The sequence below is a fragment of the Serinus canaria genome, chromosome 1A, assembly GCF_022539315.1.
Source record: "Serinus canaria isolate serCan28SL12 chromosome 1A, serCan2020, whole genome shotgun sequence".
In the NCBI taxonomy this organism is placed as follows: Eukaryota; Metazoa; Chordata; class Aves; order Passeriformes; family Fringillidae; genus Serinus; species Serinus canaria.
In genome coordinates, this window is record NC_066314.1 from 32,894,502 (window position 1) to 32,915,837 (window position 21,336).

Below are 21,336 nucleotides of genomic sequence, written 5' to 3' on the forward strand. Positions count from 1 at the left end.
TTACTGGTTTTGGTGCTCACAGTATGAAAGATGGAAGACCCTCACTACCCCAAGAAAATAGATAACCACACACAATTAGTCTATTCAAAGGCACTCAGCTTGCTTTTTAAATTTGGCAGACACCAAGCAGTAATTTCTTTCATAATTTTCTGGCCAAATAGTCTCTTCAAAAATTCATTCAACACAATAAATTATACACAGTGACCAAGCACAAAATCTCATGAACTGATGTGGAAAATTTATTTTGTGTAATAAAATATTAATGATATTTACAAAACTGATTTTACCAGACGAGGCCTTTGGCCAATTTTGATTTTTTTTTCCCTTTAACACGCTGAGCCTTAAGCTTCTTTCTTTGCCTGGAATTCATCCATATTGGGTACTGTCCATGCTGGTCTAGAAGAGTTTTTTTGTTTCGTTTATTATCCAGCTCCATTTTGCAGTCATCTGAAAATTAAAGGTATTTTTAGTGAATAAAATATGTGAATCAGCTTCACAGAAGCTATTTTGTTACTAGATTCCCCCAAATGATAAAAATATCCCTAGACACAACAGTATTTGAAGGGTTTATAAACTGAAAGCACTTTCCAAATCAATGCAACTGCAACCCAGGAACTTCAACAGTTGACAGTAGATGTGCAATATTTTTCCTAAAGGCCATGTCTGGGCAAAGCATCTTATTCTTTCACCTGCAATCTGTTCCAATCCTGTGTCTAAGAACACTGTATATTCCATCATGGAAACATGCATGAAAACATAGGCTTACTGAAAGATATGCACAATTACACACTTTTTAGGATGTAATGTGTAAGATCTGCTCTAAAATTTATTCTGAATGGTAGATGAAGACAAAGAAAAAGAATAGTAAGGAGAAAAGGTGAAATATAGTTACAGTAGTAAGTATCAGCCAGCAACGCCACACTTGCCTCAAGGAGTGAGCATGACATCAGGTCTAACACATTTACAGGCACAAAGAGAGGATTAATCTCTACCATGAGGAAGACTGCCCAAGACATGGTCACTCCCAGGAACAGTGTCTCCAGCTGCCTAACTCCCCACGAATGAATGTCATGTCTCAGTGAGATAAGAAAGTGCAAGAGGAACACCTTGCTAAGTATTGACTGCAACTGTGCTCTGTAATTTCATCCCAACCTTGTTCCCAAACCATATGCGTGCAACTCAAGCCTTTACCACAAGTTTTATGGAGAGGAAAAAAGACTTTTATGAACTGCTTGTCTGATGTTGGGAGACAAAGCACAAGGAAAAGACCAACATGCTGCTTCAACAGTTGAGGATGATAAGCTACAGGAATCTGCACCAGAGATATGCTTATGCAACCCTAAATTGGGGGGCTTGCAAATACTTGCTATCAGCACGGGGGCCTGGTGGCAGAACCAAAAGCCTATCCAGCATGGCAGACCTTTTTTTTTTTTCTTAAGAAAAACTGGAAAAAAAAATCACAGTGTGCTGTAAACAATACCCTAAAGTAATACAGTAAGATATCTGTAATATATACCTATATACTTTCTTTGGCTGGAAAACTATTTATCTGTCTGCAGGAAGTACATATTATGGGTGAAGTTTTTATCTACTTCAGTTCTCGTAACACTTGGCAATGTGACCTCCTTTGTGCTCACATTAGTCCTGAAAAGTCCTCTCAAAGAAAACACCATTATTTTCACAAAACTTGTTGCTGTTTTGTGAAATGCATATTTTCTTAGGTATTTCTGAGACTGCTATCTCTCTGAAAAAACCAACTGAAACTGGCCACCTGTTGAGAAGTTGCCAGCAGAGTTGGAAGGAGGTGCAAAAATAACAGACAGCCATGCATTTATTTCAGAAACTAGGTTTAAAGCAATGATTTCTTCAACTTCAGCATCAGAAGTCTGACAGTGTTCCAAAACATTTTGGAAATTCAATTCTAACTAACCCTTAAAGAATAATTTTTACACCTGGTTTGTAGGACAAATCTGAACCATGGATAAAATTACAGCTTATACTTGATGCTAACCTTAATTAGACAAGTTTTTTTTTTATATACCATTCTATTTCCATTTCCAGTAACAGAACGTCTTAAGTGGCACAAACTGGAGAATCAAAATAAGACTACGATTTAGTTTGGATGTCAGCTTTGGAAAGAGGAGGTGTCTTTCTGACTCCCATCCAGTTCGAACTTATTTAAAACCTTTGTTTCCCCTTCCTAGGTTACTTCCTTTACAGTTTACATTCGATTCCAGACACAAGGAGGAGGATGGCATTTTTTTTGTAGACACCTAATACCATCCACTCCTGCACCATGTGCAATGCAAAACTAGTTAGTATTCAGAAACTAGGCCCGTGTTACTGCTACCCCAACTACTGTGTGTTTAGCAGCCTCCTCAAATTAGGACAGTTTGGCAGCAAACATAATGCCGTGATTGGAACAACTGCTAAGTGGTGAATCCGCATTCACCTGAAGTTCTCAGAGACGTCTCCCCACACAATACATTACATACTTTACGTACTAAAACCAAACGTTAATAACCTTGTTCCGCGAGTGATCGGATGCAATATGGATGCCAGTGTTGCGAAATGACCAGGGTCAGTGTTTTAGCTTTAAAACACAGGCTTTCCGACTGCCTGTTCTCCTCCTGCAACAACCACACGGCTGATCCCGGCGGTGAGAGTCACAGCACCAGTAACAGCACCGCAGGCCCTCCGGCACCTGGGCGACCGCAGCAGGAAAAACCAGCCCGAGCCGCACTCACCTCTCTGCTCCAGGACTTTCTCGGGGGGCAGCACGGTCGCCACCTCCTTGACCTCCTCCATGATTACATCCGCTTTGGTTCCCAGGATCTTCTTCAGCCTCTCCAGCTCCTTGGGCGCGTTCTTCTTCCTCTTCTCCGCCCGCATCTTCCTCCTCCACTTGCTCCTCAGGCTCTTCGCCATGTCCTGCGGGGAGGGAAGCGGGAGCGGTTCAGAGGGGGCCGCGCGCACTCCGGGGGGGGGGGGGCGGAGGGGGGCCGCTCACCTGCCGCGCGCGAGGCCGCTACACACACCCGCAGAAGGCCACGCGGCCCGCCTACGCATGCGCAAGCGGAGGCGCCCGTCCTCCCGCGGGGGTAGATGGGCTCTACCGTAGGTCTCCGAGCGAGCGCGCGCAGCTGCATTCCTGCTTGCGTTCGTGCGGGGCTGTGCCCAGACGCTGCTGCGCGGCCGGGGCGAGGCATGAAAGGATAAACGTGTTCCATCACAACGTAAAAAGCAAGGATTTATTCTTAGCTCCTGCCCCGCTGTTCTGAATGAAATCCTAAGGCAAAGGGGGAGATTATGACACTCGCTCAAACCCATTCGCAGTGGTAGCTGGACAGCCTCATGGAAAGCACATCCAGTGCCAGCGTGGGGAAGGCAGGACGCGCACCTTTCCCAAGTACTGCATTCCTCGTCTCCCACCTCTCCCTGACAGGACTGGCGAGCACTAACAATCCCTTCCTGAACAGGAAGAAAGCCTTTCAAAACCGTTTTTATGCTGCCTGCCCCTCCAGCATCTCCACAGCGTGGGAAGCAGCCACAGTCACAGCACCTCTACCCTGCCAGCACCTCTCTGCGGCGGCGCTCATTCTCAGCATCGCGAAGTTCTCCAGTCTCAGTTGCAAGAACAGAATAAAGGCTTTCCAATTTTTAGTGACACACACTGTGAGTTTTATTATACATAAGTTGATAAAATGCCATAATCAATTTCCAAATGATTTTTAGAACACTGAAAGATAGGCAATAAATAGTACTAAAATAAAGAATATTCCCTTTAATTGTTTTAACACCCTCACAGCTTCCATAGTGACAGCCCTTAACTAGGACAGGGTACCTCTGTCAGAGACAGCATTTCAATTTACCAAAAAAAAAATAAAAAAAAATCTTAGTGAAACATTGCACAATAGTAAACTCATGCTACCCTTATGTGGTACAAAAATGAATTATCAATGCCAAAGGAAACATTTTCAGCAGCTACAGAACAGCAGGGAAGCTTACTCTGAAGTAAACAGGAGTTGGCAAAATTTTAATCATTAATTACACTGCAAATTAAGTGATTAAAAAGGAGACTGTCATGATGACAGCGTGTTAACTACATAATATACATGGTCTGGAGAAGAGCTGTAGCTATGTAAAAAGCCATTTTTCCCCCTAAGGAGGGACCAATATTTATGGAATGCAAACATAATAAAAATTCAGTCTTTAGAACGCAGAACTACTGAGTTTGCAGATCATCCATAAACTTAACTTTAATTGTGCTGTAGTCAAACCACTCCACTTTTGACTATTTTTTATTAAATGCCTCCAGAAAACGCAGCAGGTGTAAGAACAGATTTATGATATCCAAGTAGAGATTGATTGCAGCCAGTATGTACTCTTCAGGGGACAACTTGTGCATCAGCAGATGAGTGTCATAAATAATAAATCCACAGAACAGAAGAGCTCCAGCAGCAGCAAACACCAACTCTATTGTCTCACTGTAGAAAAACAGCTGGAGGCAGATAAAATATGAAAAAGATACTTGTGAATTTCATTTCTTTTTTTAATAATAAAATCCCTGCATAATGATTTGCCACATTTAAAACACAGTCTTTCTAGTGTTATGTACACAAAACCACAGCATTATGGTGATATTTCAATGCTCTTATTCCACAGACTCTCCAGTCACACAATCTCTGACTGAGTAAAAGTGCCTCCACTTAAGAGGGAGGAAGCTCTGGTCTTCACTATACTAACAGCAGAACAACTAGAAAACCAAAATATAATTAAATTTCAGATGTCCTTCACATTCTCTTCATCAAGTACTGGATCTCAATTGACAAATTTTGACAAACCCAAATACCCCTTTTATGTTGGCAAGAACAGCACCCAACAAAGATCTAAATTGAAAACGTGTGGTTAAATGATCGCCAGAACGATCTAGAACAGTATTGGATCTGGTTAACAATTTTCTTTCATTAAGCTATAGAGGGCTGGCCCAAACCTTTTAGTTACACTAGAAGTCAGTAAAAGGTCTGAGTGACCTGATCTTAGTGGAAGGTGTCCCTGCTTATGGCAGGGGGCTGGAATAGATGATCTTTAAGGTCCCTCCCAACCCACACCATTCTGTGAATATGAAGTATCTTACCCTCAAGAAACCTGAGATGATTAAAATCCACAAACAAGCAAAGAGGCTGAAAGAAAATAAATTACACTGTGAGCAACAATATACTTTCTTTTAGACTTAAAATATCCTCCTTTCTTCTAAAACCTCTTCACAATATATTTGGCAAGTAAATGTCTGGAATACTTAGATGCCAACTGTTTACTGGTCTCAGCAGTAAAAGTTTTGTAAAGCTGTCAAAAGTTATGTTCTAACTTTAATTTTTTAAAGATTTCAAACATCTGCCTTCTCTCTCAGTGACAAATCCACGTAAACTAGTTTTCTAATTGTTTTAAGATTCTTTATCACTGAAAAGAATTTACCAAGGATCAGAAATGGGTAAAATGAATAACCCTCACCATTCCCTTGAAGCAGGTTCAATTGACCTGTATTCCTTACTATACCTGTAAAGCTTGGTTTAAGAAAGAAAAAAAAACCCCAAAACCTTAACAACAACAACAACAAAAAAAAAATCATCAATATGACAACATACCCTGCTCCAAATTTGCTGAAGTCTCTCTTTGACTGCAAGGTATATGCAGTCAATCCAAGAAATACAGCAGTAGTTAGAATAAAGGCTTGCAAGACAATGGAGACATCATAGAAACTCACTATAAACAGAAAAAGTAATCTGTCAATTAAAGAACTCTACACTAGGCATTTGCTGAGTTATCTTTTGAGGAAACAGAAATTTAAACTTAACTGTGAACAAAATTAAGTAAATTATGCCTGAACTTCTCATTTCAAATTCATGATCACAGGACTCAGGGATTGTGTGCTGGCTAAGTTTGACAGTTAGTTTATAGCTGTAGCTTCTTAAATGAAAATAACAGATCTTCCCTAGTAAGAATTATGAACACAGCAACAAAACAAAACAGAAATATTTTAAGCACAGATAACAGAGATCTTGAAAAAAACTGTATGAATTTTTCACAATACTGAAACAAGGCGAAAATAAAACAATCCCCTATAAAAGCTTGAAGTTTTGATTAGGGGACAGGAGGTGAAAAATAACAGAAACATGTGTAACCTTTTTCTTCCCTCCTTCCTCCTTTATCTTTCCTTTCCCCAAATCAGGATATCATAGGCCAAAATGAAGAGGTTTTATCTTATACTGTAAGGTATAGTTCAAGGTGATGCCATGATGTGACTGCACACTGCACCATGTCAACCCTTTAACGAGACTGAGGGGGCAGGTAGGACTATTCTGACTTGAAGATCAGCTCTGCTAAGAGCTGAACATTATGAAAGAGAACATTTTCAGCTATACTGAAAGAATGGATTCCTCAACTCATTTCTCATTTCAGGTTTATACAGTTTAATTTCTGAATCAGAATTCAGTTTTCTCCCTTGATTTCCTGGTTTTGCTGAACTCCTATCACTGTCATTGAAATTTTAAAACAGGATTCATCATCATTTTAGTCACATCTAGAAAACCCTAATGGCAATTAGTACAATATAATGGATTAATTTTCCAAATTCTTTATGGAATCAGACAACAGACAACAGGATGGCTTCTATTTACCTGTAATGGCAACTGTCAGTGCTTCCAGTAGCGTCTACAAAAAGCAAACCCAAAAAAATAGAAGGGTAAGAAAAAAAGTCAAACCATTAAACATTAGATCTCCTGTTAAATCTTTGTGTATGAAAACATGTTTAATTTTCAACAAGAAAAGGCAATCACAATGTCCTTCCGGGCTGGAAGTTGTGTTATATTAAAAAAGTACAATACAAAGTGAAAATGAGTGAGAGACTGTCCCTATAGAAAAATGTCATTTACATTTTCTACTGCACAGCATTTATATGACACTTCTTACAAACTACTGTTTGTAAGGGACTATAAAAGTAATACATTTGTAGTATCTTGTTGGACAGCTGTCTAACACAGTGTCTGCATCAGTTTCCTTTCCACACTTACCCTTTAAATAATCTGTTTACTTACACAGCAAAGCTGTCTTTTTGTTTTATCACAAATACAATCTAGACAACTCTTAAAACATCAAATTTTAATTGAGCTACTGTGACTTCTTTTCAGAAGACTGATTTGCTACATAATCCAAAATATCCAAGAGCAACTGTAAGCCTGGATCCACATACTCACAACATCAGGCAGAAGACTAAAATTTGAGAACAGCTGTGACAGATCTTCCTGTGCTGGAAACACGCTCGGATTTGAGCATCAAAAAGACAACAACTGGAGGAATAAACAATATGGCTGGTTTGGGTCTCTGCTGAAGGCTGTCCATTAAACAATTTAGGTAACAGGAATACCTCCTCCTTTCCTACTGAGCAGTTGCATAGAAAAAATTCCTGACATCAACAGGACAATGAGAGCAGACAGATTTCTACATACACGCAATAACGCTTGCTCAAACTGGTCCCAAGTTCTAACACTCATTCTAAAAAGATGCTGAAAGAAACCAGAAGTGCCTGCTATCTAGGAACAACCTGTGGACAAAATCTCCAAAAAGTAACTCAGCCCTTCACAAATATATAGGATGTCTTTCAAGGAATACAAGAAAAACAAATGACATACCTCTAGTTTTAAGGAATTAATTAAAATGCAAGACATTCAAGGGACTATTACATTGAATTAATTAATCAATTAATAATTTAACTTAATTAAACACTTACAAATCCAAAGAGCAGGTATAAATTAACAGGGTGCTGGTGTCTGTAGAGGGTCAGAGCCACAATTACAGCCAGAGATCCAAACCCAGATATCAAAAGCAAGGCAGGCCTGTAAAATTCCACATTAAAGAAAAAGTAATCAAATTTAAATATCTGTAAGACTATGGAACAGTTTAGATAAATTCAAATTTTTAAGTGATTATCTAGGAAAAGATATTCAAAGTAAATGTAATGCAAGTTTACAATAAAACTGTTTAAAACATACTACTACAGATAATCAGTTAAAAATAGTGCAGTCACAAGTAAAGACAACTTTTTCATACTAAAGCTTAAGATAGCCCAGTAATCCATGACCTGGAAATGAGCACATACAAAGAAGAAAATCCATCCATACAAAGTAATAGCATTAAAGTATATGTACTGTTTTGCCTGTTCTGAACACCATATTCAGTGAACTATTTTTCATAAGCACCTGAATGCAACAAACATGGGCACTAACTGCACCAAAGAAAATCAGTAGTAATCGCTAAGTGTTTCTAAATCATTCAAGCAGCCCTCCAAGGAAAATGGGGCCAACATGAAACACAAAATCTCAACAGTTCCAAGAAAGCAGGACAATTTAAATTATCAGCTTAAAGTAGAAAACTGTAGTTTTACAGCCACTGTTGTATACACTATAGGTTATACAGAAACTGAAACTCTCATGCAGTGTTTAATCCTCCTTTTATATTTGGGCTTTAAAGTGAAAGTAGAAGTCCAAAAGTGTGCTTAGAGGAAAACAGTGCTCTCCTCCTTTCCCAGCTGTTCTTTTTCCTGGCCTGTTCACCACAGTTTGCATTCTGAGACTTACTTTATCATGAAAATCTGAGAGGCAAAATGAAGCACACCCACGGAATTTAAGTAGACTAATTATTTTGGGGGAGTGGGGAGGGGGTAAGGGGAAAAAGAAGATGGGAGAGGGAGGAAGAGGAACAATACATGATCTGCTTTTTGGAACAGGCATCTATAAACAACAGCATTATAAAGAGATTCTAAAAGTATTTAGACTGTAAAACAAGAAATGTCAGTTACTGAGATGTTCTGCAACTCACATAAAAATTTGCATAGCACAAATATTGAAATGAGCACTATTAATAAAGCATTGATTAAAATAAACAACAACACAACAAAACAGATAATAGTTTTCATAGTAAACCAAGGAGAAAAATGTCAGAGAAGAAAAGTTACTCCCTAATAAGTTAAAAAGTATCTATGAGAGCAACAAAAACACAGGTTATAAAAAGGATTAGGAAGATTGAAGTGTAACAACAAGTTACATAATTTATACCTAACACATGCTAAACAGATGCATTTCACCTTAGAATTTACCTCTCATGAACAAATGCCTGCACGCCAGTAGAGTATAGGAAAATTGCAGATGTGACTGTGGTCAATAGAACTTGAACAGAAAGAATGCTGTAGACCTTTCGGAGAAACGCTGGAAAATAAAAATGAAACCACTTTTCACTTACACTTTCAAAGTTCAAATCAGATCCTGTACAGATACAGTAAATCAGATACAAGTTTTCATTTTCATAATAAAATCATCGTGAAAAAGCACAGAAGAAAGTCATAAAAAGCCATTTTACTTTAAAAACCTGACACAGTATTACAGCAAAATTGCATTTATTCCTGGACATCATTATTTAATTATTAACAATGATGACAAAATAAATATAGAAAACACTTGCAAGGAATTTGCTTTGGATCAGTTTAAGACCCATGTACACACACTCTCACTATACAGACAGCACACCTTCTCCATCATGTTACTGGTGCCTAATGGACCTAACTGACAGAGGATCAACATGGAAGGCATGCCAAATGCTTCCGTGGAAGAAACAAAAGTTCTAAAACCTCTCAGAAGAAATTCCAATCCTTCAGTCTTATGGTTAAACTTCTGTAATTACAGTCACTAATTCTAGTATGCATGAATCACAGGATGAGTACGGTTGGAATAGACCTGTGAGAGCGCTGAGTCCAACCTCTGGCCGAAGAGCGCCATGTCACACAGACCATGGCACCAACTGCCACGTCCAGGCTTTCCCTCAACACCGCCGGGGAGGTGCGTCTCTGCAGGGACTGCGCATCTCATGTGTCATGTTTGGGCTTCAAAACCCATCGCTGAACAAAACCAAGTCTGAATCTCCACAGGGTACCGGGTACACGGGGTGACCCCTCTCAGATCACCTACCCCCTTCACGGTTAAACGACAAAGCCTTCGCCGGTCGCGGCCCCTCACCCTTGAGGCCTAATCTGGACTAAACAGCGCCCTGGCTCCGCACTCTCAAGGTTTGGCCAGGTTAAAACACTGAGCGGAGCCGGAGGGCGGCTCAAGGCCACAGGTGACCGGGGTGTCACAGGGACACCTGTCGGGAGCGCAGGGCGCCGCGTCCCCTCATCGCGCCGCCACTGGGGGCAACAGGACCTCTCCGCAAGCGCTTGGGGGGCTGAGGCGGGGCCGTGCGGCTCTCCCACTCATCCACAGTCCTTACCCATGCGGATGTGGACGCTGGCCGAGGCCACGTTGCTGCCATAGTTGAAGTCATCCTCGATGGAGCTCCGCGGGTAGCGTTGCTCCGCCGCCATGGCCACCACGGCCGCCGCTGTCTCCGCTTCCGGGGGGCGCGGCCGCGCTACGCAGCGCCGAGCAGGGCGCCCCGCCGAGCGGCCGAGCGCATCGATCGCGGGCGCCGCCGCCGCGCTACGCAGCGCCGAGCAGGGCGCCCCGCCGAGCGGCCGAGCGCGTCGATCGCGGGTGCCGCTTTTGTGTCGGACGCTGCAGGCGGCCCGTGGGAATTGAGCTCCGAAAGGCCTGGGGCGAGCTTCCAGGGCCTGGAAAAACCCGGCCCTTTGGCTGCTCTTCGCCTCAGCTGCGCTCCGCCTGCCCTCCGCACGGTGCTGCAGCTGGCAGCGGCTGTACACAGCTGCACACGCTGCCGGTTCAGCGGTGCCTGAGGGAGCGGCGGCGGGGCTGATGCTGCCGCCCGCCTGTGTCCCGCAGGGATGAGCTTCACTTCCAGAAACCTTTCATGCAAAGCAGAATTTTACCTCGGCCTTCTCCTAGCTTCGTGTCCCGTCCTTCAAACTCAGTGTAATTGAACAGAAAGCAAAGATGCCCGGCGTTTCTCAGGCATCACAAAGCACTTGGTGCCGTCGGACGTGATGGTAGCTCACCCTGAGCAATCGCAAACGCCACGATTTGGGGATGTGGGTAACCTGTGCAGAAGGGTGTTTTGTTAGCTCTTGAATATTATCTAAAGCCTGCCAAGAAACTGAAGCGACAGACACTTTGAAAAATATGCAATAGATTTGACTAGAAGTGCTTTTAAAAATTAGAAAATAGTGGTCTGAACTGTATTCAGCTTCTCAAGGGAGAAGTAAACCAATTCTATGATTTCGTGATGAAATAATCTTGAGCAGCTTTTCTACCGAGGTGACTTAAGACATTACATTTCACTTGCAGAGACAAGAATTATGAGCATGACTTTTTGTATTCTGGGAAGTATTCTTTTCTTACCATCATTTTGCATTTTTTAGTTGCTGCAAGTAGGATCTTTCTGTTTAAATCCTGAATTTGGATCTTTATGCATTGCTCACACTACTGAATGGTAACTGTTTTGAAGCCGTTATGCTGTGTGCTTTCTTGCATCTGCGTCTGCAGAAGAACAACACTGATGCTCTTCCAGAAGAAGCATTTAGAGTTCTGGTAAAGCATTTGGTGTTGCCTTCTCCAAATACATGCGGTGCTGTTTTCTTTAAAATACCTCTTAGAGGTGTCTTGTGTGAGAAACAGAGCATTTCAGAGCATTGCCACAGGAGTTGACTCCTGCAAGTAGTCTGAGGCTTGGGACAATTGAAGGACAGAGTAAGAGTAAGAGTAAGAGTAAGAGTAGCCTTCAAATATTCTTTATAAGGCTGTTGCAGTCCTCCAGCTGTGGAGAAAGGGTCACATAACAGGTAGCATGGCCTAAACTGCACTAGGGAATATTCAGGGTGAAAGCTTGCATACTTTTAATTTTAAGAGTAATCAGGGTAAAGCTGAGGAATAGTTAGCCTGGGGTTTAGGCACAGGCTGGGAGACAGGAGATGCCAGGAAGCAGGCACGTGAGCCTTTGCACTCTCACACACCCACCCACCTCCTGTGTGGAAGATGTTGGTCTGATGGAAGCCACCAAAAATCAGTAATCAGTAATCAGCTTATTTGGCAAGGCAAGAGACAAAGCAGCAAAATCTCTCAGTGATGCCACCGAGGAGCACAGTCTGCCAGATCTGCTGCAGATGGGAATGGAAAATTATTTACATCTGCAACACTGATAAAGGCTGCGATTTTCATGCCAAAAGAGAGCATCGTTCTTGTCTTATGGTCTTCCTTGTTACTTGCAAGCACATACAGAATGCAGTTCTTTGGAATGACTGTACTGAATGAACATTTAATGACACTGAGTCTGCCTGAGTGCTTTCAATATCTTAGCAGTTTTCCATTCCTCACTTGGGAAAGTATACCTTGTAAAATGCTAAATATGCCTTATAAAAAGGAAAGTGTGTTTTACATTGCCTTTCTTTTCTGTATTTGATGTTTTCATAAACATACCTCCATCACACTATTTTCATTTGAAACCACGGCAGTCCCACAGTGACTCGCTCGGGGCTGGCTAGACGCTCCCACTCCGTGTGCGTGCGTGCAGGGGTGAAAGAGCTTTCTGTTCTCCCAGCTTCTGCTCTGGGCTCCAGTATGGGGAGAGGAAGCTCGCTGTCACTGGAGGCCTGGGTAAGGACCATGAACTCCTCTGTGCTTTTTGTCTGCGTTATACATAACCGGTGGCTTTGCTGGAAAAAGTCCATCTGTTGCTCAGAGGTACTTGGGAAAGGTACTTGGAGGGTTGCCAGGATTCTGCTTCTTTCCAGCGGTTTGTTTTTAAATCATTGTGCCAGAGGCCCTTCGTTTGCTTTGAGCAGTGTTCCCAGAGTGACCCCTCTCAGCATGGCTTTGATATACATCTGTGTATCTTCACATCATCACGGCTGTTGTGGAGGCAGGACTAAATGGTCTCCTCTTCCCAGACTGCCAAGTCCATGACCTCTGCGTGGCTCCGTACAATGCACAAGGCACAACTGCTGTAGTATTGCTGCAGTGTGGTTCCAGGAGTATGGGGTCGCACATGGGGCCCTGTGGCTGCCTGCCAGCCTTTCCACAGGGAGGTAACATCCAGGCAGTTTGTGCTCCGGAGAGCACAGCACACATGGATACAGAGTAATGTGGGAAAACAGAGGAGAGAAGTTACATTGTATAGGAGCATCTGCACGGCCGTTAACCATTAACTTATCCCCAGGTGCGCTTTGGTCTCTCAGTTTCAAAATAGCTGGCTAAATTAAAGGAATCATTTAATTGTGGGATCCTGAGGAACCCTAATTTGAAGAAATGTGAGTTGTGAGCAACTTTCCAGTATCTAAGGGGGGCCCTACAAGAGAGCCAGAGATATACTTTTTTACAAGGGCATGTCGTGATAGGGGTGACGGCTTTGAAATGAAAGAGAGTAGTTTTAAATTAGATATTAAAAAGAAATTCTTTACTGTGAGGGTGGTGAGGTACTGGGACAGCTTGCCCAGAGAAGCTGTGGATGCCCCACCCCTGGAAATGTTCAAGGCCAGGTTGAACAACCTGAGTAGCCAGGCAGTATAAGGTGTTGCTGTCCATGGCAGGGGGATCGGAACTAGATGGTCTTTAAGGTCCCTTCCAACCCAAACTATTTCATGATTCCATGAGTTACTGTGAAATTATCCTCAGACTCAAAATTTACAAGGTTTTCCATGGGAAGTGGAGACAATAATGTAATTGTAAAGTTATTCCAAATTATATTTCAATGTGTACAATATGTAGGTGCAAATCCATCATGATGTTCTTACAGGGCAGAAGAATAACAAGGAAACTCAAGAGACAGATGTGCCATCTGTTGCTGTAAAATCCCTGATGGTGAATTTTCAAATCCACTGATCAAGGGAAGAGAGTTTATCTCCTTTAGCAAGCAGGTCACAAAGCTAAGCTATTCCAGGATGAAAAGCATCTCTTAATGTTTCTTTGATTTCCTACAGCCTACATCTTTGCCTAATAATGATATATTCTTTTTCCTGTTAAATCCCATCTGCATTATATTTTTTTTTATTACACCTTGCCCTATTGTAACTCAATTAACTCCTTTTTAAGCCATGTACATTTCTGGTAAGATATGACAGGTTAGTTTTGGATCTTATTCTCAGGGGAGGTCTAGATGCACTAAGAAATGGGTTGTGCCTAGGAAAAGAGCTATCTGGTGGCACTAGGCCATAGCCCATTGCTGTGACCTTTATTTTAAGGACTGTGAACAGCTCTTGAACAGACATGTTGGTTTGATTCATGCGATTGGGTGAGATGTTTTGAATGGGCTCAGGGTGAGTACAATTTCTTTTGAAAACAGGACTTCAGGATAAATACACCTCTGCAGGTAATAGGGTAGTACTGGTAGGTAATTATCCTAGTTTTAAAAGTCTTCTTTCAAGGTTTTTGCCCATTTATATAAGTCTCCTGTCTTTCAAGGATGCCATCTTATTTTAACAAGCTGAGAGATTTTATATTTTAAGGTCGGGATCAATCTGGAATCTATCTTTGCTTATAATCACACCTTTGTTATTTCAGTAGCTGCTGAAGTTTATAAAAAGAGCATTACGATTTTATTCCATGTGTAAGACTGAATCCTAGGAAATATGAAATGCTATGCTGACAGCCCAGATACAGGCAATTTTTCCTTTTTTATGTAAAAATGGATTTTTTTCTTTTTCATGGAAGTAATGTTACAAATGAAACCAGTTTACTAACTGCACTACCTTGTGAAATAGAAGGCAGATTATTCTTCAGTTTGTTTCTCTGAACAAAACATCAAAGCATACTCTGCTCTGAGTTTGCTGTTATTTTGTTCAGTTTCAATTTAGCAGTAAGAGCTGCTTGAATATTGGGAGTGCAATATGGACTCTGTTTATAAAACCCTTAACTACTCATTCTGTACAAATTCCAATGTGCTTTAAGTGTCTTCAGTTGTCCTCACTGAACAGCCTACATCACCTATAACAGCTAGTCTTTTTGACATCTAAAACTTGAGACAGATTAGTTTATCTCAACCTTTGAACTTATTTTGTTATGATCACCTTTAATTCTGAATCTTTTATTTCCAGGCATTTTGAAAAGTTGAGGTCAGATAAGATTATTTCTGTTTGAGTGTCTAGTTGAATCCAATCCTGATTAGATCTTCCATGTGTAACAACATTAACAGTATGTATGCTGCTAAAGGAGAAAAAAAACCCCAAATACTTAAAAGCAGTGCCTTCTCAGCTCATGGTGAGGTCTATCCTGTAGAGACTGAAGAACAGGATTCAGCTCTAGATGAAAATAACTGCACTTAAGTCTCTGTAAATAGGTATCTACATGTGTACAAAGTGCTTAAGCAACCATTACTGTCAGTGGAAATAAGGGTGGCATGCAGATGCCAAAATGTGTCTGGTGCCATTTTATGGCTCTTAGCGTATCAATCTCAATTCCATTCGCTCCTCTGTGAAGACACTGAGCTTCCTAAATTTTCTGTTATATCTGCAAAGCCAAGCCATATGTTGGGTACCTTGCCTTCATCCTGAAAGGCACCAGATTCCAATGTGTAAGCAATGGCACCCTGCATATATGGAACATATGTCACAACTGGGCTGGGCACATAGCAATGGCAGGAAACAGGGAAGAGGAGCTGGCAGAAAACCCTGAAGGTATTGATTATTTCTGTGAGAGACATGTATGTGAAGGCTCACCCATAAAACCAAGCCTGCAGACCTCCTTTGATGTCGATGCAGTCTTGTCTCAGCTCACCAGTACAGAAGTACCCACATACAGATATGACTCTCTTCATTTTGGGAGCATACTGGTGCTAACAGAGCTGGGAGGAGAGGAGGACACATTTCACCCTCAGGCACGCTTGCACTCAGGTTTTATTAAGAGGGGCTTCAAAAGGCACAAGGCATGGCTGAAATCACCTCATTTCCCCATGCCGCCATCACATGTGTATTGACTCCAACCTGCAGGGCTGCATGCAACTCCTGCAGTGTCCTGCACAGGGGCTGGGACAAGAACTTGAAGTAATTGGAGTCTTTCACCATCTTCAGACAAAAATACCTATAAAATGCTGAGCAGCCCTTAGTTTTTTCCACAGCTGTGTGGCTTTCAAGACACTTCCTGGAGCTTCACAGTACTGAAAAATGTGGAGGGAAGGACGAAAGTGGTGAGATGTTTGTTGTGGTGCTGATGGAGCAAGAGTGTAGTCAGCCTCATGCAGGCTCTTTGGGAAGCGGGTCAGCAGCAAATCCTTTGCTTATTCATAAGGTTAATTATTTAGCTGTCTGAAGTCAGCCTCTTCTGCATTAAGTCTCAGGAGATGTATGTCAGATATGTTGTTGCTGCTCAGTTTGCATAAGGCAGAAACAAAGCTCATGGCTCAAGACATAGCAAAGTACTTCCATGTCACTTCAAGGCGCCTTTCTGGAACAGCAGTGAGAAAAGACTTCCACAGCTCCCTAAATACTACACTTGGTCCAGCAGCAGAGAAAAGAGTTGAACACAGAGCTTTTAACTGAGTGGTCTTGGTGTTAATAATTAAATACCATTTTAAAATGTCAATGAATCTTGTGTAATCTTGACATTCTTAGATACTAGCAGGAAGAACAGTGATTCATTAGTCAGACAGAGATTTGGATCATCACAATTGAATTTTTAGCTAGATGTTCCTTTTAAAACTTGATTTTTACTTTGACAAGGAGTAATATTAATTGGTGTGTGGTACCTGTACAGAGGCTATGAGCTGGTCAATCATCTTTGTTGTATTCAGGATTTTTCCCACACTGTTTTCAGCATCACCTGTGTTGAAAATGTTTGGAAGAACCTAAAAATGGCTCTTTATTTTTTTTTTAAAGTGAAATTTGAGTTGGATATTTCCAATGCTTTTAGAATTGAGATGTATACATGCCAGAAATTAATGCTGTGACTTAGCGAGCAGAAGCATCTCTTCTCCTGCAGCAATAAAGCAGCTCAGCAGCCCCTGTTCATTTAAAAATAATGAATTCCATGTTTCACTATATGTTGAACTCCAGAGGTTTTGACTTCAAGGACTGCTGTTAGTGACCTTACCTCTACAAAACACAGAATCATCATGCAATAGTTTGGGTTGGAATGGATCTCTAAAGGCATCTAGTCTAACAGCCTGTGGTAAGCAGGGACAGCTTCAAACAGACCAGGGTGCTCAAAGCCCCATCCACCCTGCCCTTGAGTGTTTCCAGGGATGGAGCATCCAACACCTCTCTGAGCAACCTGTGGCAGTTTCACTGCCCTCACTGTAATCTTTGGTGGTGGCTGGCAGCCCACTACCACTTGGGAAGAGAATACCCACACTGATAATAACAGGGAGCTTTAGGATATGTGCTGGCTGAGTGGGCTGTAGCATATAGGGCCTGTCATGGTCTTGTGAAAAGGTTCTCTGCTGTGACACCAGCTGTGCTTGAGCTCTTGCCCTCTGTAAGTTGCTGTCTGAAGTTTCTCTCATCTGCCTCACGATCGTAGTGAAAGGACAGAAACCAGGACCACCAAAAAGACACTGGTTGGAATTCTGGCCTTGTTCAGAGATGGTTGCTCACCAAGATCCTGAGAATCCTGCTGGTTTGCCAAGCTATTGTTTGCAGGTGTGTTTGCTGCCATGGAACACTGAGCCTGGTAAAGGGAGACGACTTGCCTTGAACACTTGCACCTGCTTCATGATTCCTGCTCCAATAGCTCATGAATTTCCCCCACCTCTTGGCCAAATGGTCTTTCTGGGGGAACCTTTGGTGGTCCCCCACAGAGAATCCCTCATCTGCTTTTCAACCACCGTGATGGACGGACTGAGATGGACGAAGCCTCATTTCAAGGACTGAGACATGAAACCCCTATATCAAAGCTCCCCCTCCCTCCCAAGGACTGAGACTGAAATCCCTAACACGGGGGAGGGGGAGAGCCGACCTTACCAAGGTGAGATTTTGCCAAGCACTACCTGATTGCTGGACTAAGAAGAAAATGGCTCTCACTTACTGCTGAGAACAGGGACTACCTGTTACATGTATTCTTTATTGTACCTGTTTCCCACCCATGGCAATTTTCAATAGAGTTATAATAAAAACCTCTGAGTTAGCTAGAGATTTTGATATCTCCCCGATGTCACAGGGGTATCCTTGGCTGGACAGTAAAGGACTTTGTTTCTACATTTGTTAGCTATAACCCCCGCTCTCTCTCTCTCTCTCCTTCTCTATCTTTTTCTCTCCCTTAATCCCTCTATCGCATTTGCTGTTGTCATTCAATAAAAGGTGCATTTGTTTTGTTTAATACTGAAATCCTTTCGTGCTGGTTTTTTGCACTTTGAGATCAGTAAAAAAAACCATCACAACTCCCTGCTTGTAGAGCAGATCGGGACACCCTCCAAGACTGACGTATCTAACTTATGTAAACAAAGGGCAGGGGAAAATCCATGTTGAGACATAACCTTTTGCTTTTCAGGAAAGCAGAGCCATATCAAATCAATAGGTCAAATCCACTGATTAAATTTCAAGGATGCTGTTTTAACAGCAGTGTTTGCTTTTAAGGCTGTTTCAGAGATAGGTAATACTAAGCATGCAGAAAGGCAACCAGAATTGCATAGTAATATTAGTTATGCTAAAAAATTGAGTGCCCAGGTAAATTTCTACTGTAAATCACTAAACTTGGCCTATTTTCACGTGTGAGATCTTATTGAGTATTCTGCAGCATGCATCATTTGGAGCACACCTGCATTTGTTTGCATCCTAATCCAGTTATTCAATACTGATTTTGTTTTTTACAGATCCTTGCATGAGAAAAATGGATTTTAAAATTATTTTCATAGATAGTTGACTCTTTATCTTAATGAGTCAGCCATTAAAGTGAATGATTCTTTAAATCTAATACTTGGTGTTAGACATCTAACCTAATTAGAAACCTGATATCTCCACTGAAATATTAAACACATTCATTAATACCTGCCAAGAAAATAACTGTAATTGCAATTGAACCCTTTTAATGGTATTTTTTGATTACTGGCCAAAACCCATAATTGTTCTCCAACTGTTCTGCTGTTCCCTCAAAACACTATGTCCAAAGTTAGCAGGCATGTTTTAGATGCTACCACTTTGCTGAAAGTCACAGCTGGGGCAAGATTCTGCCTAATCATCTCTGTGAGGCTTCTGAAGAGAACAACAGATGTGACAAAGTATTAACATAATTATAGTTCTTTATGAGACTTCAACTTTATGATTTTTGGGGAACCTATCCCTTTATATTCAAATATTATTTTCTCCTTTTTTCAAGAATAACAGTCAAAAGGAGAGAGAAATCCATGAACTAGTTTCTGGAGTAGCACTTCCAAGGTATTTTCTAGGTACTAGATCTCAGCCTGGGGACTCCTCTGCCCTAGTATAAAGCAAGACTGAGATACCTGATTTTACATGGCTGGGATACAAGTAATTTCAGGTAAAAAGCCCAGAAAATTCCCCAAATTCAGAGTAATCTTTTCTCACAAATTAAGGAAAAAAGAAAAAAAAGATCTATATCATGCCTCAGGGTCTGTTTCTTCAATACAAGCAAATGCACACAGTGGGAGCTTTAACTCCTAGGGCTGCTGTGCAAACTGAATTTTCCAGGTCAGTGGAGAGTTTTCCTGTGGAAGTCTTCCTTGCCTAGCATCTGTCTCTTGCATTAGAGCAGGGGAAATGTACCTCCCTTGCCCAATAGTCACACTGCTGTTTTCCTGGAGTGCTTTGCAGTACACATGGCTACACTGATTATTGTGAAGATTTGTATACTTTTTTGAGGGTGTGGAATAGGGCAGTATTTGAGATTGCTTGAGCCGGACGTTCTTCCTCAAAAGGTGGGATTTACAGTCCCACTTTGATAGCAAACATTAAGCAGTAGTTTTAGCAGTTTGCATGGACTTGGGACTGACTTAGAACTTTACTGTTGCCTAAACTAGTTCCCTTGTTTGATTTTTCTACAAGGATTTGTATAAAACTGCATGCTAAGCTACATTGGAAGGAACGTGGATGGAAGTGCTGCAGCTCATCCTGAAGAACTTCAGGAGCAAACATTTCTGAAGATCAACCTTCACAGACAATCACATTTTCATGTAAGTCTATACTGAATAACTCAATGTGTAGATCATAACCAGTATGAGCTGAACTCTGGTGGGCTGCTGTTTGTGCTCACAAGAGGAAGGCAATGGGCACAGGAGGGTTGGTGGCAGCCTGCATTCCAGCAGCTTAAGCTAAATATGGAATCACAATTTTAGGTAACATTTGACCCAACTATTTCCTTTGTGGCTCTCACATTCAAATGTTACTTGGAGCAAAAATTAGTCCTTCATTGGTGTGAAGGCTTGGGACAATATTATAAAATAACAGCAGGCTGGAGCTCTGTTACATACGAGGTGCCAGTGTATAAGGTGTGTGGCTCAATGTGTAGGACAGGACCAGCTGGTGCCCAGCAATGTCGTGGTGCCAAAAGTTTGAATATTTCTCTGTCAGTCTCAGAAATGCATGTTTGGAATGATATTTCATATTGGGCTTCTTAGGACTTTTGCCCAGAGATGGAAATGCACCCTCAACCTCAAAATACTTTGAAAATTGCTGTAGCTGCATCTATGTCCTGAGTGGAATGGATGACAGAAGTTAAGTGTTACCTGGATGGTGGATTCTCCCTCAAACTTTCTTCAAAATTACATTGCTTTTCTCTTCACATTTATATGAAATTTGTATGTTGCTGAGAGGTGCACTGCTGTGGTTACACTGTGGAAGCACTTAAGAGGCAGCTGAAGGTGTCAGTCCTGTCAGATTTTATTATTTTGGGGGAATAAATCCAAAGCAGAGCTCCTCCATATAAAATGCACATCTGGAACATTTTCAAATGGATATGATTTTATTGATGAGCTAAGAGGAACAAAAATTTCTGACTTCACGATGGTTTTACCTTTCTCATAAAAAAACAGGTGTAAAATTTCCAGTGCTAGAAAATGTTACCTAAACATTCTTTGTATCCTGTGTTCCTAGGAAGTAGAGGGTATCATTCACATAATGAAGTTTGTGTTAATGGCACTTTAGGGCAATATTAGGGAACAGTGTTGTGTCTGCTATGTACTCTAGAAATACAGTAACTGCATAAATTACCCAAATCCTTTGTAGCTTTTTTAAAGAGAAATGTGTAGAAGCAGGACTTTGAGTGCACAGACATTGCGTTTGTGAGACCTGTTGTTGCAATTGTTGTGATGATCTGACTGATGGTAGACAAGAGTTTTCCAGAGGCCAATTTGCAACATAAGTATTCATCAACTCATGTTTTTAATTGGCTGTGCTATGCTGAATTTTGTATAGACATTAATACACTAAGGTAAGCAATGAAATATATAAAACTCAGC

General features: G+C 41.5%; 2 protein-coding genes across 2 annotated transcripts; both read right to left on the bottom strand.

Annotated features, from left to right (window-relative positions):
- Positions 1 to 216: 216 nt before the first annotated feature.
- On the bottom strand, positions 217 to 3,176 carry LLPH (LLP homolog, long-term synaptic facilitation factor). Its single transcript, XM_009095063.4, has 3 exons — positions 3,011 to 3,176; positions 2,748 to 2,931; positions 217 to 447 (listed from the first exon to the last, which is right to left on the bottom strand). Exons 2-3 carry the CDS (start codon positions 2,926 to 2,928, stop codon positions 284 to 286), a joined length of 345 nt encoding a protein of 114 aa, XP_009093311.1. The 5' UTR covers positions 2,929 to 2,931; positions 3,011 to 3,176; the 3' UTR covers positions 217 to 283.
- A 1,053-nt stretch (positions 3,177 to 4,229) lies between these two features.
- TMBIM4 (transmembrane BAX inhibitor motif containing 4) lies at positions 4,230 to 10,485 on the bottom strand. Its single transcript, XM_030238563.2, has 7 exons — positions 10,318 to 10,485; positions 9,152 to 9,260; positions 7,787 to 7,892; positions 6,678 to 6,711; positions 5,646 to 5,763; positions 5,138 to 5,183; positions 4,230 to 4,501 (listed from the first exon to the last, which is right to left on the bottom strand). Exons 1-7 carry the CDS (start codon positions 10,409 to 10,411, stop codon positions 4,295 to 4,297), a joined length of 714 nt encoding a protein of 237 aa, XP_030094423.2. The 5' UTR covers positions 10,412 to 10,485; the 3' UTR covers positions 4,230 to 4,294.
- Between the last annotated feature and the right edge of the window lie 10,851 nt (positions 10,486 to 21,336).

Bases quoted from the DNA above. Each gene is read 5' to 3' on its own strand.
- LLPH (XM_009095063.4), bottom strand. From the start codon at position 2,928: ATGGCGAAGAGCCTGAGGAGCAAGTGGAGGAGGAAGATGCGGGCGGAG. The intron at 448-2,747 runs GTGAGTGCGGCT...TTTAATTTTCAG, and splicing joins GAAAGTCCTGGAGCAGAGAG to ATGACTGCAAAATGGAGCTG.
- TMBIM4 (XM_030238563.2), bottom strand. From the start codon at position 10,411: ATGGCGGCGGAGCAACGCTACCCGCGGAGCTCCATCGAGGATGACTTC. The intron at 9,261-10,317 runs GTAAGGACTGTG...TTTATTTTCCAG, and splicing joins CAGCGTCCACATCCGCATGG to CGTTTCTCCGAAAGGTCTAC. The intron at 5,764-6,677 runs GTAAATAGAAGC...TTCTGTTTATAG, and splicing joins ACTGACAGTTGCCATTACAG to TGAGTTTCTATGATGTCTCC.